The sequence below is a fragment of the Danio aesculapii genome, chromosome 19, assembly GCF_903798145.1.
Source record: "Danio aesculapii chromosome 19, fDanAes4.1, whole genome shotgun sequence".
NCBI lineage: Eukaryota > Metazoa > Chordata > Actinopteri > Cypriniformes > Danionidae > Danio > Danio aesculapii.
Genome location: NC_079453.1, coordinates 42515852 through 42533942, shown reverse-complemented (window position 1 = coordinate 42533942; position 18091 = coordinate 42515852). Strand labels below are relative to the sequence as shown.

At 34.8% G+C, this 18091-nt stretch overlaps 1 protein-coding gene across 1 annotated transcript in view; it reads right to left on the bottom strand.

Annotated features, from left to right (window-relative positions):
- Positions 1–15094: 15094 nt before the first annotated feature.
- LOC130246323 (syndetin-like) overlaps positions 15095–18091 on the bottom strand; it is a 382903-nt gene continuing 379906 nt past the window's right edge. Inside the window, exon 27 of the mRNA XM_056479201.1 lies at positions 15095–17481. Within this exon, the coding sequence (XP_056335176.1) occupies positions 17362–17481 (120 nt within the window). The 3' untranslated portion in view covers positions 15095–17361. The remainder of the gene's footprint in view (positions 17482–18091) is intronic.

Genomic DNA, 18091 nt, shown 5'->3' with positions numbered 1-18091 from the left:
TGTCTTTTTTGGACGACCAGCCTTTTCGGGGGACTTGGAATATGTCTACACTAATCTTGAAATTAGTGTAATGGAAAATTAAAAACTAAATTTGTTGCATGAAAATAGAGTAGATTGTTGATGTAATAATTTAAATTGAACTATGTACTATAACATGTAAAATGGGAACATGAAAGGAACTCATGTAAACACCTTAATCATAATATTATCTTGTTCAGATTAAGGAAAATAATTAGATTTATGTCCGTGTGAACATAGTGAATTAAACTCAACAACCAAAAAAAAAACCACCATACTTTTCAAGCAAAGCAATCACAAGTATTTTCTTTAGGAAATCCAAATCTAGTTTGTGCCATTATGAATAAGCAGTTGACTCACAGTGATTGGGCATCTGCCAAGCCTTCAGTCATGGTCAGAAACGTGGGCACACATCCAGACACTAAAGCGGAGCGCTGGCCAAGAGGACATGAGAACAGAGTTCAGCTCAGGATGAAGAGCACCTGAGCTTCAGCAGATCCCCATCAATCACACACTTTATGTCACTCACACTCATTTGCAGCACGCAGCAAACTCTCAACACTTATTTCACGGCCCTCTGCAAATCCTGTTTCTGGTTGAACTGCAGCATTCAATGGTTTGTTTTTTCCATGATAAAAATCAGGAAAAAGCAGGCTAAATATGTTTGATGAACCTCTTAAGAAGTTTTTGCTTGTCTAGAAAATGCTTCTTGATTTGAGAATTGTAAGATATGGAATAGAAACAATACAAAAACTAGTGGAAAAAGCATTCATTGACATGCAAGAAAAACCAACATGTTTCAGAAAAGTATTTTTTGCAGTAAAAGAATATTAGTTAACTAGTTACATATATGTATAATTATAATAATACGATATATTGAATATTATGATATATTATTGATATTTTAATTATTATGTGTTATACTATGTTTTTAATACACTTTAAAACACAACAGTCAACTTTATCAAATGAAATGAGTGTAGTTAACTCAAAATTTACTGAAAGTTAATTCTACTCAATTGAAAAGAGTTTTGAACTCAGTGTTGAAGGTAATGAGTTAATTAAGGACCTCATTACTTCAACTTAAATGGAGTAAGTTCACAGTACTCATATAGATTAGTTTTTTAACTCAAATGGTTTGTAGCAATCAGTTTCTTCTTTAAGTTGCCTTAACTTATTGGGTTTTATAGTACTCAGTTGGTTTGAGTTCTATTCATTAATTGCATTTTACTGTGCTCAAATTGCTTCATTTACTCAAATGGAGTAAGTGCACCGTACTCATTAGGATTAGTCTTTGAACTTAAATGGTTTGTTGCAATCGGTTTCCTCAAACGGTTTGAGTTATCTTAACTTTTTGGGTTTTACAGTGTACATATGTATGTATATTCTTTTTTAATGTAAACTTTATAAAAACAATTATTGAATTGAAAATTGAATTGAATTAAATAGTTAATAAGTTTTTTAATTTTTGACAGTAGACTAACAGTGTTGCTGTATAATATACACTGTATAAACGTACAATAGGACTGCATGATTAATCAAAAAAAGATTGTAATCTCAATTAGACCCTTATCCCCCCCCCCCCTTATCCCCTTATCCAGCACATGTTTTATGCAGCGGATGCCCTTCCAGCTGCAACCCATCTCTGCGAAACATCCATACACACTCATTCACAATCATACACTATGGACAATTTAGCCTACCCAATTCACCTATACCGCATGTCTTTGGACTGTGGGGGAAACAGGAGCACCCGGAGGAAACCCATGCGAATGCAGGGAGAACATGCAAACTCCACATGGAAACACCAACTGACCGAGCCGAGGCTTGAACCAGAGGCTTATTTGCTGTGAGGCGACAGCACTACCTACTGCGCCACAGCATCGCCTCATTAATAACATTCATGAATCTGATTTTTTTTTCATAAATAATCAAATCAAACAGTCAAAAATCAAACACTGGTTTTTTGTTTTATTTGCAACAAGAATCCAGTCAAGCATGAAAAAAAATGAAGAGAAAAAAAATCTGCCTACATATGAATGGGCTCATCTAAAAGCTCAAACAATTGCACCTCTTTCTCACAACATGATTAAATAAATGTTGGAATTAAAAATTAATCTGTTAAAAATCTACATAAAATATACATTTACAAGTGGTTTTATACACACATTACACATAATAATCAATTTTAATTTGTCATTTTAACAAATATCCTCTATTCTATGTATGATAGTAAAACATAATCAGGGTGATTAAAAAAAGAATACCACAACTTTGAAAAATTAAGCAGAAAACAAGTTTATACATGTTCAATATGACCCCCTCCATACACTGGAGTGACATCAACCCGATACTTGAACTTGTTTCACACTCTCTGTAGCATCTTGGGCGTGACAGTTTGGATAGCTGCAGTTATTCCTTCTTTTATTTCCTCAATGTGAAACTTCAGAGCTTTCTTAAATCGACAACTAAAAGAGCTTACTTTTCTTTGCAGAGTTCTCAATTTTCAAAGTTGTGGTATTCTTTTTGAATCACCCTGTGTATTATTTTGAAGGGAACCTAATATGCCCCTTTTTACAAGATCTAAAATAAGTTTCTGATGTCTCTAGTGTGTGTATGTAAAGTTTCAGCTCAGAATACAACTCAAATAATGTTTTATATCAATTTGAAACTGCCCCTCATCCAAATTGTGCCATTGACTGTCGCTTTAAATTCAAATGAGACTGTGCTCTTTTCAAAACAGGGCGGAGCTATAAACACCTATGTATCAGCATAGTGGTAGATTCAAAAACAAGACTAACATCTTATGCTAATGAGGGAGAGATCATCGCTAATGGGTGGGGATTCCCCCCTCTGGACAACTACAAAGGGAGAATGTCAACCATGTGTTTCTGCAGACTGCATTATGATTATTAAATATAAAATTAATAAATTTTTATCATACATTTGGTTATATTCACAGACTGCTGCCACACGACTGTGTTTAAACCCTTTATGAAAGTGATTTTGCATTATAGGTCCCCTTTAATAAGCATTCCCCTATTTAAACTTGCGAAATAATGGCAGATTGCAGTGTTTTGTTTATGCTGTGGACACAAATGGCCCTCGTTTCACAGAATGACTCATGTAATTTCTTTTTAGTGAAGGCTACAACTCACACCGAAGTCAAATCCAAAAATGTGTTGCATACGAAAAGCATTAATCTGGCAACCAGACTGCTGGCTGTGAGATGTGTTACTCTCTAGCATTCAGACTTTATGGAGCAGAACAATCCTATCCATTCCTTCAGCCTCATAAAGCCGAAGACTCACACAGTGTGATCAGAATAATACTGCAAATGTCTTCATAAAAGATTCGGAACACATAATTAAATCTTAAACAGCGATAAACGAGCAATAAACGCATATAAAACTGAATGTATTTCAATTAAACAGGCTTTAAAAAAATAAGGCGAGAGCCGCAGAGAAGATATAAACTAGTTGTAAAATGTTTAGCACTTTTCTCCCAAAAAACTGGATCGCTCAAAAGGTTGCTTTCAGATGTTTTATGTGAGTTAATCAAAGGGTCTTTCTGCTACAATATCGACCGGCGACTTCTTTTCCCACAGACAGTCCAATTAAAGACAGCGCTGAATCAATATGACAAACTGACTGGACAATATACGCTTTCAGCCTGTCAGCTCACATTACGCTCAAGGCCTGAATTTTAGATATCACTGGTGAGCCGATAGATGTGACGTTGTGTGTAGTATTGAACAGCCTTGTTTGCAGTAGCGATTAATGCTTACAGACGGATTTGTTACAGTTTCCTGCAGAGTCAACAGAAAAATGGCGTGATTAATCGCTGAGTGATATCGAAGGCATCTTCCTGTCACAACAACCTTACTTTGCATTCATCAGCGAATAAACATCCTGCTAAAAAAGATTCTTAAATGATAATGATGACTGCATGACAAAACTTTAACTTCCACAAAAAAATTTGCACCGCACAAAAAAATTTAATAGACGAAATAATTATTTAGCTCATGGATTTTTAAAATATTATGCTTGCATGAGGACACTCTTCTAATATATTATACACTCACCGGCCACTGTATTAGGTACACCTTACTAGTACCAGCCTTCAGAACCGGCTTAATCCTTCGTGGCATAGATTCAACAAGGTACTGGAAATATTCCTCAGAGATTTTGGTCTATATTGACATGATAGCATCACGCAGTTGCAGCAGAATGAACTGCCAACTTATCCAGCATATGTTTTACACAGCGGATGCCCTTCCAGCTGCAACTCAGTTCTGGAAAACATCCATAAACACTCACTCACATTCATACATTACGGCCAATTTAGTTTATTTTAATTCACCTATAGCACATGTCTTTGGACTGTTGGGGAAACCGGAGCACCCGGAGGAAACCCACGTGAACACGGGGAGAACATGTAAACTCCACACAGAAATGCCAACTGACCCAGCAATGACCTTCTTGCTGTGAGACGACAGAGCTAACCACTGAGCCATCGTGTCACCCAAATTGTGAACATATTTTTCACTCTCAGACGGCAATATTATATGTTATGGATGTGACATTTGTGGAAAAATCATGAAATATAAATTAACAGAGAATGTATGTTAACAGCATATTGAACCATACAGACTGTTTATACTTCCAAAAAACAACTAATCAAGGGGTCCGAAAAAAATCACGTTTCATATTAATTTACGGAATTAAACATTCATTACAGATGTGACCATTTATACAACATACTTTTTACAAGATCTGCGAATTAAACTGCACAACCCAAAAGAAATAATACTAATCAAAAAGATAAGAAGATACATCTTTGCCAAACAAAATTGTTTTATTTTATTTAGCATCTTTGCAACATTTTATATGGAAAAAAAATCTTGATCTGACCGTGATGAATGTGACAGATGTGAAATTGGCACTTGTGTGACTTATCTAAATAATAAAAAAAATCCTTTTGAAAAAGTTGACAGACATTTTTGAGTATTTTTACAGCACTGTAAGATACAAGCCTACACAAACAACTTAGGGTTTTGCTGTTTTGGAGAAAACTTTATATTTTTCATGGCAAGGTTGACATTTGCATGGAATTGCTCAAATGCTTTTTTCCCCAAGTGATTGCATATTGGAAGCAAACAACCACGTAAACAGAAGCAAACTGACAAAAATCAAAAGCTGAGAGTTTGTCTAGCCAACTGTGATCCTACAACCATGGTTGAGACAGTGTCGGCCATAAAGTTGGTCATATGGTCATAAAGGCCATAAAGGCTATAACCCCCATCAGAAACCTGCTCAGCCCTAGCAAAGCACACGTATACTAGTTTGCTGTTAATCTCAAAAATAGATGAACTGACCTATGCAATAGGCTTCTAATAAGCAGATACTATGAAAAAAAATTGCTTAACTGGAAACAGTTATGAATTTTTGGGACCTTATCTTTTTCAAATAATAATATTAAACAGGCAAATATAGCCTGTTAAAATAATAATAATAATAATAATAATAAAATAAATCCTCACTTTCTTTGTTCTGTGCAATCATAAATGTTATTAATTTGAAATAATTTGTTGTTGGAATTAGAAGTTATAGCACTTTAGTAACAGTTCACATCATTTAGGTACTGCTGGCTTTAGGGTTGGGCAATGTCGACCAATTTGGCATCGTACGATGTCTAATTTGAAACATCGCGATGGTCGATGACATCGTCGTCGTAGGCAGCGGTGAATTAATTATTTATGAATAATTCATTAATTCATAACAAATTAATTATTTGTAGCCTACCGTTTCAACTACCTGACCTGCATGGTCTTTGATTTACCCATAACCAAATCATAATTAAATAAAGATAAGTTACGAACAAAGTTATGAACATAAAAGTCGGAATTGGGTCACATTTATCTGCAGTGTAAACGGGGCCTTAAAACTTTAACGATACACAAGCAAGAAGTGCTAAAAGTGAACTGATTTTGTATGTCTGTTTGACAATTTGACAAGCTCTGCGCAAGTGGGCGTAACCGCCGTAAACTATTGATTTTTAAGACAGCCTCGCCGCCGCAACCAATCACCAGCATTTGGTCCGGGCACATTAAGGATGCAGGTTTTCTCCGAGTGGTGCTCACTGACATTGACAAGATTATACCCTTGGGTATCGAAATTTGGTACCGAACGAAAATGATTTTTTCGATACTCGGTAGTATCGAGATGGTTCGGTCGGTGCTTAAAAAGTATCGAACTCGATACCCAGCCCTAGTCATGTGATGTACGTTTTCAGAGGTATAGTGTGGATAGAGAGCGGTTCAGAAATGCTAGGTAAAACACAGTGTGGATGTGGATCGTTCTCATTCTAAAATTCCATTTTAAAACTAAGACTAAGAACTAAGAAAATGGAATTTAATGCAGTGCTTCTTGTACGGTCTGAGACTCCCTTAATATCATATATCTATCAGGCAGTGAAGATCACTGTTAAAGTAAAACTCTTAAAACTGTTAAAGAAGACTTTTTACATGCAAGTAATTAGACCTTAAACATGGCAATTATATAATGGAAAGACAGTTTACCGGACGTGCTGATGCTGACTGGCTGGCTGAAATTAAAAGTCTGTGTGCATATACACCATTTAGATAGCTGAAAAGTTACTGGAAAAGCAAATATAGGGTATAGTGTATATGAAAGTGTAAAAAATAAAATAAATACAGGTGTATCCCAAATCGCATATTTATACACTATTTTACGCCATTTTCGCACTACGTGTGAGTAGTGCATTCACACTGAAATAGTCTTATAAATATTGTCAATCCTATGTATGATAGTAATATATATATATATATATATATATATATATATATATATATATATATATATATATATATATATATATATATATATATATAAATAATTTTTTAAGTGGACAAATATGCCCCTTTTACAAGATCTAAAATAAGTCTCTGGTGTCTCTAGAGCAGAGATGCCTAAACTAGGGCCCGCGGGCCGAAGTGGTCCATAGTAACCTTGATTTGGCTCACCATACAGTCTGAAAAGAGACTGATGGGGAGGGTTGGGGGGCGAATGCCTTAAACTGAGATCGTCATTTCTAATATAGCATAACATCAATTAAATTTCAATTAAATGCTGTAGATGAATCTGGTCAAAAATGTCAATACTGTCACACTACGGACTGAGAACAATGCAGAAGACATCAGCGAGACATCAAATCAAGGCAAAAACAGGTGCAGCTTAACACATTTATTCGACATTAAACTCTATTCTGTGATAAATAGGAGTGTTTTTGTCTTAACTGTTAAAATTCATTATACATTTTTAAAATATACTGTATAGGTTAATATTAAGCAATGTTTTCTAGTTTTTTTTTTTTATTATTAATTACCCATGGCAATTTTAATGTAATAGAGTTACATTTGTTTACAGTATATTTACCTTCAGCCTACAGCTCTCAATCAAGTTTGTTTTTTGGCCCTTCGTAAGAACAAGTTTGGGCACCCCTGCTCTAGAGTGTGTATGTGAAGTTTCAGCTCAAAATAATAAGGAATGTTGGATACTTCACGCGTTCAACGGCTGCGGAAAGGGCGGAGCTTTCAGGCACTGACGTTGGATTAAAATTCTCATACGAGTGTGATTATACCCGATGGCAAATGCGGTTATACTCATGGCAGGTATTATTGGAGTATTGGATTTTCGGCTAATATGGCTAAAGCTAGCATCACCATTTTCTTTTTCTATATTTCTTTTACAGAGACCAGACGGTCACCATCTGTAAAATTTATGAACCTAACTTTACATTTACTTTGCACTGTATAGTGACTTTTTAAGTAGACTTAATATGTAAACAGCTTTGTATTAATGTTTATTTGCCAATTTGCTAGTGTTCTCTAACAGTTAGTCTGAATCAACTTTACTTCAGAACTACATAAATGTGTCCACTAACCGTTCAGAAAATGTCCTTGGTCGGTCTAGAAGTTGTAACCTCTTCATCATGATCCCACTGTAAGGTTTCAATCCAGTACTCGTGATTTCTGACGTTTCTGCTGTGAGGTTCACTTGATTTGTTACTTCTGTCAGACATGTATAGCGTGTAAATGCTCCGCCATCTTCAAAAGCAGCAGCTCATTTGCATTTAAAGGGACATGCACGAAACAGCACGGTCACCATATAAGTTGAGTAAAGGTGACAAGCTAAAACAAACAATGTGTGGAAAATCTTATGAAAATTAGTATAATATGTCCTTTTTAAAATAGGACAATACTGTAAGGATTATAAAGAGTGTGTGTAGTATAAGTTGCACTGGTAAATTTGGAAAAATTATGCTTTACTCATGTTATTATGATAAGCAGAATAGAAAACATCAGTTCACCACAAGGGAAATCAAGTTATTTACCTCATATTAGCAGATAAATCATATACAAAGCATCTGTGGCCAGGTTTAATTTCCCATGGATACGCTGATGTAGTTTACACAGAAATTGATGGTGCCGATAGAGTATGTAAACAAGTGGAAAAGCACAGATATGTCAAATAAACAAGCATGAAGAAGCTTTGATCACAGCACATGCAGGTTCACGCTTGAAGAATTTCAGCATGACAGAAATGAAGAAGAAAATGATAAACCTCCTCTAATAAGACTCTATGTGGGCCAACTTTTTTTTTTTTTTTTTTTTTGTAGAGTAAACATACTTGCATCATAACATCAATTAACTGAGACGGCTATAAATAAATGTGTTCAAGTCTGTTCCATAAAGGTGAGAACATGCAACAGATACTGTACAGCTACATTTGCCAGTAAATTCTTGCCAGGAAAAAAAACTTTGTAAATTACAGTTTAGATGATTGTGACAGCTATAAATATTAAATATTTTTCTCTATTCCAGAGAAAAAAAGTCATTTTTTAGTAAAGTTTATTTTTGAAAATGACTAAACTAGTTTTATTTAATGAATTAACAAGAGCAAAGAACTATTTCTACATTACAGTGTGTGTGTGTGTGTGTGTGTGTGTATATATATATATATATATATATATATATAGAATAAAGATATTGATATATATATAAATATAATCAATATATATATTGAGTATATATTGGTCAGAATTATTAGCCCCCGTTTGAATTTTTTTTTTCTTTTTGAAATATTTCCCTACTGATGTTTAACAGAGCAAGGAAATTGTCACAGTATGTATGATAATATTTTTTTTCTTCCGGGGAAAGTCTTATAGGTTTTATTTCAGCTGAAATAAAAGCAGTTTTTAATTTTTTAAAAGCCATTTTAAGGTCAAAATTATTAGCCCCTTTAAGCTATATGTTTTTGATAGTCTACAGAACAAACCATGGTTATACGATAACTTGCCTAATTACACTAACCTGCCTAGTTAACCCAATTAACCTAGTTAAGCCTTTAAATGTCACTTTAAGCTGTATAGAAGTGTCTTGAAAAATATCTAGTAAAATAATATTTACTGTCATCATGGCAAAGATAAAATAAATCAGTTATTAGAAATGAGTTATGTACTCATAAAAAATAAACAAATAAAACTATTATGTTTAAAAATGTGTTAAAAAAAATCTTCTCTCCGTTAAACTGAAATTGGGGGAAAAAAAACAGGGAGGCTAATAATAATTTAAGGGGGCTAATAATGCTGGCTTTAACTGTAAATAAAATGTAGAAATTGTTCTTTGCTCTTTTGCTAACAATCTGATTGGCTGATAGCCGTGTGATATTCTGCAATAACAGCACTCGTACATAGAGTGACAGCAGATCAATGAACTCACTAGTTTGACAAATATTGCAGCTGTTGAACAACATAATGTACTTTTGAGGCTTTTTTCAGCAAGAGTGTAGCTGTTTAGATAGCAACTATTCTGTTTATTTATAAGGCTTATTTGAAATATTTATAATTTCGAAGAAACAGGGCATCGGCCGCCATCAGTCTGTCATTGAACAGAGCTAAGACGGTTGATGCTCCTCCACAAGATTAGGGCTGCACGATTCCGGCTTAAATGTGAATCACAATTTTTTTTTTTTTTTTTGCATAAAATCAAGATCACGATTTTTTCTCACGATTCTTTAGATCTAAAATAAAGGTTATTATAAGTAGGCTACTATTATTGTTAATTCTCAAAAATATTGTCACCTTGGAATTATAAGGTTCTATCTGGGTCTGAATGCTTTTATCAGCAGCAGGGTGGATTACTGTAACGGCCTCCTCACTGGCCTTCCCAAAAAGACAGTCAGACAGTTGCAGCTCATCCAGAACGCTGCGGCCAGAATTCTGACCAGAACCAGGAAATCAGAGCACATCACACCTGTCCTCAGGTCTTTACACTGGCTCCCAGTTACATTCAGAATAGATTTTAAAGTATTATTACTGGTCTATAAATCACTAAATGGCCTAGGACCTCAATACATTATAGATATGCTCACTGAATACAAGCCTAACAGATCACTCAGATCTTTAGGATCAAATAGATTAGAAATCCCAAGAGTTCAGTCAAAGCAGGGTGAATCGGCTTTCAGCTACTACGCCCCTCGCTGCTAGAATCAGCTTCCAGAAATGATCAGATGTGCTCCAACATTAGGCACATTCAAATCAAGACTGAAAACACATCTGTTTAGCTGTGCCTTTACTGAATGAGCACTGTGCTACGTCCGACAGATCGAACTACTATGTTTTTCTCTTCTTTTTAATTCTTTTATAACACATTTTATCAGCTTTTATTTTATTTTATTTTTATTTCTCTTATACTTGTTTCTTTTATTCCTGTTTATGTAAAGCACTTTGAATTGCCACTGTGTATGAAATGTGCGATATAAATAAACTTGCCTTGCCTTGCCTTGAATGATTTTGAGATATTGAGCTTCAAAGTTTTTGCAATCCATATAGTAAACAGTATGTGTGCAACATTTTTTTAAGTCTTAAAATGTAAACAATAAGTTGTCATTTAATAAGAATATGTCAATAACTCAATTTTGACAAAATGTCAGATAGAACCTTATAATTCTAAAGTGATGGTATGGTAAAACAATAATAATAATAATAATAGGCCTATGTGTAGGTCTACTGTTGCTTAAAATGCTACATTTTGTACAGTCATTCTAGTGGACTTGAACAGACTTTCAATATGTCCTGTTTGTTAATTCACAGTAAAATGATGACATCAGAATAGAACTATTCACCGTTATAAAATTGAATTATTATGTTTGAGACATGTGCTTGTCATTTGTCATTGACAGCATTATTAGACCATTTGTTTTCACTGGTAAAATCAGACATTTGTCATTATCAGATTTCTTCTTGGATTATATTTAACATTATATAAGCTAGAGTAGCTATACTGACACTGTAAAACATTTATTTTCATGCACAACACTATGTGTTAGCTACAGTATGAAAAAAAAAAACATATCAAATGCCTATCGTAATCATAACTGTAAAATGCGATATGATCATTTAAATGATGTGCGGCCACAAATACATCATTACATGAAGACAGAAATGACATTTCTGGGAGAATTACACCTTATAAATACAGTATGTGACACTTTTAACACAATTTGAAGGTGTTCATGTTCCTGTGAACACTTGTGCGACTGCCTTTAAGCTTCTCTCCTGACCTTGAAAATATAATTGGCTAAATCGTAGAAAAGCTGAATTAAGATCGTGTGTAGGGTTGAATCGAGATCGTGACCTTTTTTCGATCTTTTTGCAGCCCTACACAAGACGGTGACAGAGGCCGCATAATAAGCCCTTAGAGGAGAAAAACAGCATAATTTCAAACTACAGCTGATCAAATCATTCACAGGTAAGTGGCTTTCTAAGTCGATCTCTCTCTTTTGAAGTAGTGCTTGTTGTAGTGCTGTAATTATACCATAGTAATCTATTAGTGTTTGCTTTGCTTTGGCTTTTTCAGGGTTAATTATTGTAATATCCCGATTGCAACAGAAAAATACTGGGGAATCTCTATAGACTGATGCCACTTCATGCTTATCAGCCTTATAATCTTAAAATGTAAGCAAAATCACCTGTTTTGTCATCACTTTAGACATTACGCTAGAGAATCATTCAAATACTAGCTCTAAAGTGACGTTGATGAATTAGTAGTGGCTTCTGCTGTTCTGACAGTGAAGCTGCAGATGTGAATGAACGGCGGAAGAAAGTAGTTCCTCATACAAAAGGAATTTGAGACTCTCAGTGTTTGATTTTCTTTTTTATATACACGATTATGCCGTCAAACTGTTGTAGAAACGCAATATAACACTAGTAGCAGTGCAATATGGCTGTATATCATCACTGGTGGGACACCAAGGCATTCGACCTGCAGCCTCGAGCAAACGCACACCTCCCACCAGTGCCGATATACAGCCATATCACACTGCTACGAGTGTGCTATTAATCATACTTAAAAAAAATAGTAATGAAATAAATCATGAACAGGCTGTGTAATTATATTTAAAAAATTGCAAATCAATTTTTAAAACAATTCAAAGCCTTTATGAAATAACCATATTGGTTTTATTTGATGATAAAATGGTATTTCTCAAGATCCGAGGAAAGAAAAAAGTCAAAGTAAATAAAAAAAGAAAGAAAACAAAAAAATAGCACACATGGGCTGAAATTATCAATAACACATCACTGGTCTAATAAAATAAAATAAAATAATAAAATAAAATAAAATAAAATAAAATAAAATAAAATAAAATAAAATAAAATAAAATAAAATAAAATAAAATAAAATAAAATATAAAATAAAAAAAAAAAAAAATAAAAATAAATAAAATAAAGGTGACGTGGATGCGCAGTAGGTAGCGATGTCACCTCACAGCAAGAAGATCGCTGGTTCAAGCCTCGGCTGGGTCAGTAGGCATTTCTGCGTGGAGTTTGCATGTTCTCCCCGTGTTCGCGTGGGTTTCCTCTGGGTGCTCCGGTTTCCCCCACAGTCCAAAGACATGTGCTATAGGTGAATTGGTTAAGCTACAATTGTCCTTGGTGTATGTGTGTGAATGAGTGTGTATGGATGTTTCCCAGTGATGGGTTGCAGCTGGAAGGGCATCCGCTGCGTAAAACATGCTGGATAAGTTGGTGGTTCATTCCACTGTGGCGACCCCGAATTAATAAAGGGACTGAGGTATTAAGAAATAAAATAAAATAAAATAAAATAAAGAAAAAGTGAAAGCAAATAGAAAATAAAACAAAACAAAAAAACAGGCTAAAATTATTAATAAAACAACCCTGGTCTAAATAAAATGAAATTTTGAGCAAAGAAAAAGTGAAAGTAAATACAATATAATTTTTTTTTTAAATAGCACACACAGGCTAAAATTATTAATAAAACAACTATGGTCTATATAAAAAAATATACATAAAATAAAATAGCGCAAACGGGCTGAAATGATCAATAAAACAACACTGGGCTGTAGGTTGACTTTATAGATGCACTATGAATAACTGCACCAGGTCTACAAAAGATATTATTTCCACACATCAGTGAATGATAAACTGCTTTGCATGGTTATGAGGGTGTGCACGAGGATGTTCTATCAGGTGGTCCTCTGATGTTTTAAACACAATGGTTTGCAGACGGCCCTCCAGCCGGCCATTAAAAAACCATAAAAATGCCTCCTACTCACGATGAGTCACGGCCAAATCAATACTCCTCTCCATCCGAGCAGGCTATTTAAAGAGCAGCACAACAGGACGAGGAGAAGCCAATTAATTAGTGCTAAAGCCTCGCTTCCTATGGAGGATTAAAGAAAAACTGCACAGCGCATGGGAAAAGACTTACCTGAAGGGGAATATGTCATTGTGGAAAAAAGTTGTTGTAGAATTAAAAAAAAGTGAGGGTGAAACATTATGCATAAAACATTTAGATACTTCATGTGTGAAACTTAAAGGGACAGTTCACTCAAAACCGAAAATTATGACATCATTTAGTCACCTTTTGACTTGTTCAAAACCTACAATAAAATATTAAAAATATTTGGAAGAATGCTGGTTCCTTGCACTCATTGACAGCCATAGTAATTTTTTTTTTCTATTATGGGAGTCGATGGGTACCAGCATTCTTCAAAATATCTTCTGTGTTCAACAGAACAAAGAAATAAAGAAAGGTTTAAAAACAACATGAGGAAGAGTAAATAATGAGGCAATTTCCATTTTTGGGTGAACTCTCCCTTTAATTTGAAACTTCTGGTACTATACACTCACCGGCCCCTTTATTAGGTACACCATACTAGTACTGGGTTGGACCGCCTTTTGTCTTCAGAACTGCCTTAATCCTTTGTGGCATAGATTCAACAAGGTACTGGAAATATTCCTCAGAGATTTTGGTCCATATTGACATGATAGCATCACGCAGTTGCTGCAGATTTGTTGGCTGCACATCCATAATATGCGGGTCTACTGTTCCACCACATCCCAAAGGTGCTCTATTGGATTGAGCACTGGTGACTGTGGAGGCCGTTTGAGTGGAGTGAACTCATTGTCATGTTCAAGAAAACAGTCTGAGATGATTCACGATTTATGACATGGTGTGACATGGTATGACATGGAGGCATGGGACCCAACCCAACCCGACCTCTAAATCCAACCATCATTGGTGGATGAGCAAATCATACTAAATTGTACGAATGAGGTTGTACATATTGATAAGAATTAGCCACCGAATAAAAAAGTTACGAATTGCCGTGAGATAGTGTTGTACATTCCTGTAACCCTGGGTTAAGTCCTTTTATTTGCATATATGAGGTGTCGAATATGCAGTATGTGTGGTCTTTATGTAAACATGATCGCACCATATTCAAGTCTTATCGAACGATAGCAACTTTTTATTTTACATTGGTCTTAAACCATGTAACTACAGAAGATTCAAGCTTTGAATAGGAAATGTACATTCCTATAACCCTGGGTTAAGACCTTTTGTTTGCATATTTAAGGTCTGTTTCATTGATTGGATGACTTACACATTGACCACACATTTTGGAACTTTAGATAACCAATTACAGTATAATCAAGCTTTCAAAAACCCTTATTATACATAAAGAAACAGTTCATATGAAAAGAATGTTAGCATGTTTATTGTTCGTCCTTGCCTTTGACTTGGTACAGCTGAATAAGATTACATAGTTTAGTAACCACAAACAAAGCAACACATTCCAGCAAGCAAAATACAGTATGTTCTGTATTTCAGACTTACGACATCTGAAATAAATAGCTTCTAGCAAGAAGGTTTTAGGTCTTTTTTTTTTTACAGTCTCTTCCTATTATTATTACTATTAACATAGAAGTATAATCACATTCCTGCACAAATGTGTTTCATCAAAAAGGACAACAGTAGCACACCTCTGGGATTAACAATAAGTGTCATAAACTATAAAATCAATATATAAAGAAATAAGTTGAGGTGTTTGTGTAACAGGGTGAGACTAGTGACGTACAGCAAGTGGAATGAGTGACGACGTTTGTGAAAGTTTATGCACATGCATTTTGTGTGAAACTATGTGTTAAAGGAACACTCCACTTTTTTTGGAAATATTGTCATTTTACAAGTCACCAAGAATTAAACTGGGTTTAAACTGACTCATCGTAAGTAGAAGGCAATTGACTTTTACCATTTTTTAAAACCAATCTCTGGGTCTAGCGGCAGCACTTTTAGCTTAGCTTAGAATAAAACTTTAAATCAGATTAGGCTATTAGCATCTGATTAGTGAATTTAGTGCTGTAGCAATGATAATATGCAGCGCTGTTAGCTAGTTACCAAGCTGGGGACTATTTTCAGGCACTGGGTAATATCATTGCTGTACGGCAGCAAAGTTCCTTGATTATTACGTCAAAATAAGAGTTTAGTTCCTAGCCATACCGACTGAGAAAATAGCAACTTTGCATTTTTCGTTGGTCTTAGTTAATGATGTACTTTAAACAGGAAATTTGACAAACTCCTTTTTGAATAATTTAAGCGAGATGCTAATAGTCTAATCTGATTCCATGATTTATGCTAAACTAAGCTAAAAGTGCTCAAGCCAGACCCAGAAACTCAAAAATAGTAAAAGTCAACATTTTGGTCTTAGTAGTAAAGCATGTAACTACAGAAAAGTCAAGCTTAAATAGTACATTTAATCAAAACTCCCTTTTTAACTGTTTGAGAGAGATGCTAATGGTCTAATCTCATTCAATGATTTACAATAAGCTAAGCTTCAAGTGCTCCCGCCAGACCCAGAGACTCAAAAATGGTGAAACTCAAAATTTGGATCTTAGTAGTAAAGAATGTAACTACAGAAAAGTCAAGTTTAAATTGGTAAATTTAATCAAAATTCCCCTTTTAATTATTTGAGGGAGATGCTAATGGTCTAATTTGATTCAATGATTTATGCTAAGCTAAGCTTAAAGTGCTCCTGCCAGACCCAGAGACTCAAAAATGGTAAAACTCAAAAGTTTTGATCTTAGCTACAGAGAAATCAAGCTTTAAATAGGACATTTATCAAAACTCCTTTTTGAATTATTTGGGTGAAAATGCTAATGGTCTAATCTGATTCAACGATTAATGCTAAGCTAAGCTAAAAGGGCTACCGCCAAATCTGGAGATTGAGTGAATGGATTCACAAGTTCCACTCTAGGGCACGTGTAAAAAGAGCTAATTTCCACACAAAAAAAAAAAAACGAGTGTTCCTTAAAAAGCTTCGTTCATTCAAAAATGTGAAATCCTCTAATGGTTCCAAAACTTTGTAAATTTCTTTTTGAAATGTATTTATTTTCAAGAACACTGTAAAGCGGAAGCTACTGACATAAACAGTCAAAAATTGCAATGGATGTCAATAGCTACCAGTTACAAATATTCTTCAGAATATCTACTTTTGTGTTCAACATAACAAGAAAAACTCATCCAAGTTTGGAATAAGTGGAGGATGAGTAAATGATGACAGCATTTTCATTTTTGAGTGAACTGTCCCTTTAAAGGGCGTCTTTATACCATATTAAAAAGCCTCATGCTACAAAAACCCTCATATATTCCTCAAAAAGGGAAAATACAGCTGCTCATCCACAGCTCTGCTTAAATTAGGGTTTAAAAGCGCGTGAGTCATTCACTCATGTTGAGATTCGAGTGATGCTGATAACGTTTTCATTAACCATTATCTTTTACAGCCGCTTCATCTGTAGTCACAGCACGTCCTGCTTACATTCCTAACAAAACGCAAACAGACACCGTAAATGTTTTCATGGTTGACAAACAAACTGCAGACCACGCACGACAGATACGGGACTCGTAACAGTGTAGGTGTGTGTGTGTGACTTTTGTGGTGTATTTTGGATGACAGTGATTTATCTTTTGGGCCGGTCAATGTCATCAATGGCTGCGAGGAGTTTCTGTCGTGCTTTCTTGTTGATGTGGGACCCGAGGCAGACGTTGACCAGGTTGGTCAGCTGCTTCATTGAGTACTCCTGGGTAAATACAAAACAAACTGGTGATAAATCTCTAACGGAGATGACAGTCATAACCATACATCTCTTTAATGGAGAATTAAAGCCAGTCTTGCAGGATATGCCTTACTAAGCAACATCACAAGCACATTTGGAGCCAAGCCAGCGATTGTCTTGACATTTATAAAGGCAAACATTTAGTGACGCATCATTTATAAAATATGCTAATGCTTAATTAGAATATGAGATGCCATTTTTATATGCAAGAATGTTTGATCCGAACATTAGCATAAAAAAGTTGACAAGTCACTTCTAAGAATAGAATAAAATGTGATTTTGTTTAAATGAATTATTTCAAGCTTTTATTCATTTGCATTATTTTTAGAATTATAGTATTTTCAATTACATTAAACATTTACAATTATTATTCCTTTTTTGTTTTTATTTTAGTTTTTAAAATTGTCTCATTTAATCGTTTACACTAAAAAATATAAACAAAGTAAACTAATGACAGACAGACAGACAGACAGACAGACTGACAGACAGACAGACAGACAGACAGACAGACAGACAGACAGACAGACAGACAGACAGACAGACAGACAGACAGACAGACAGACAGACAGACAGT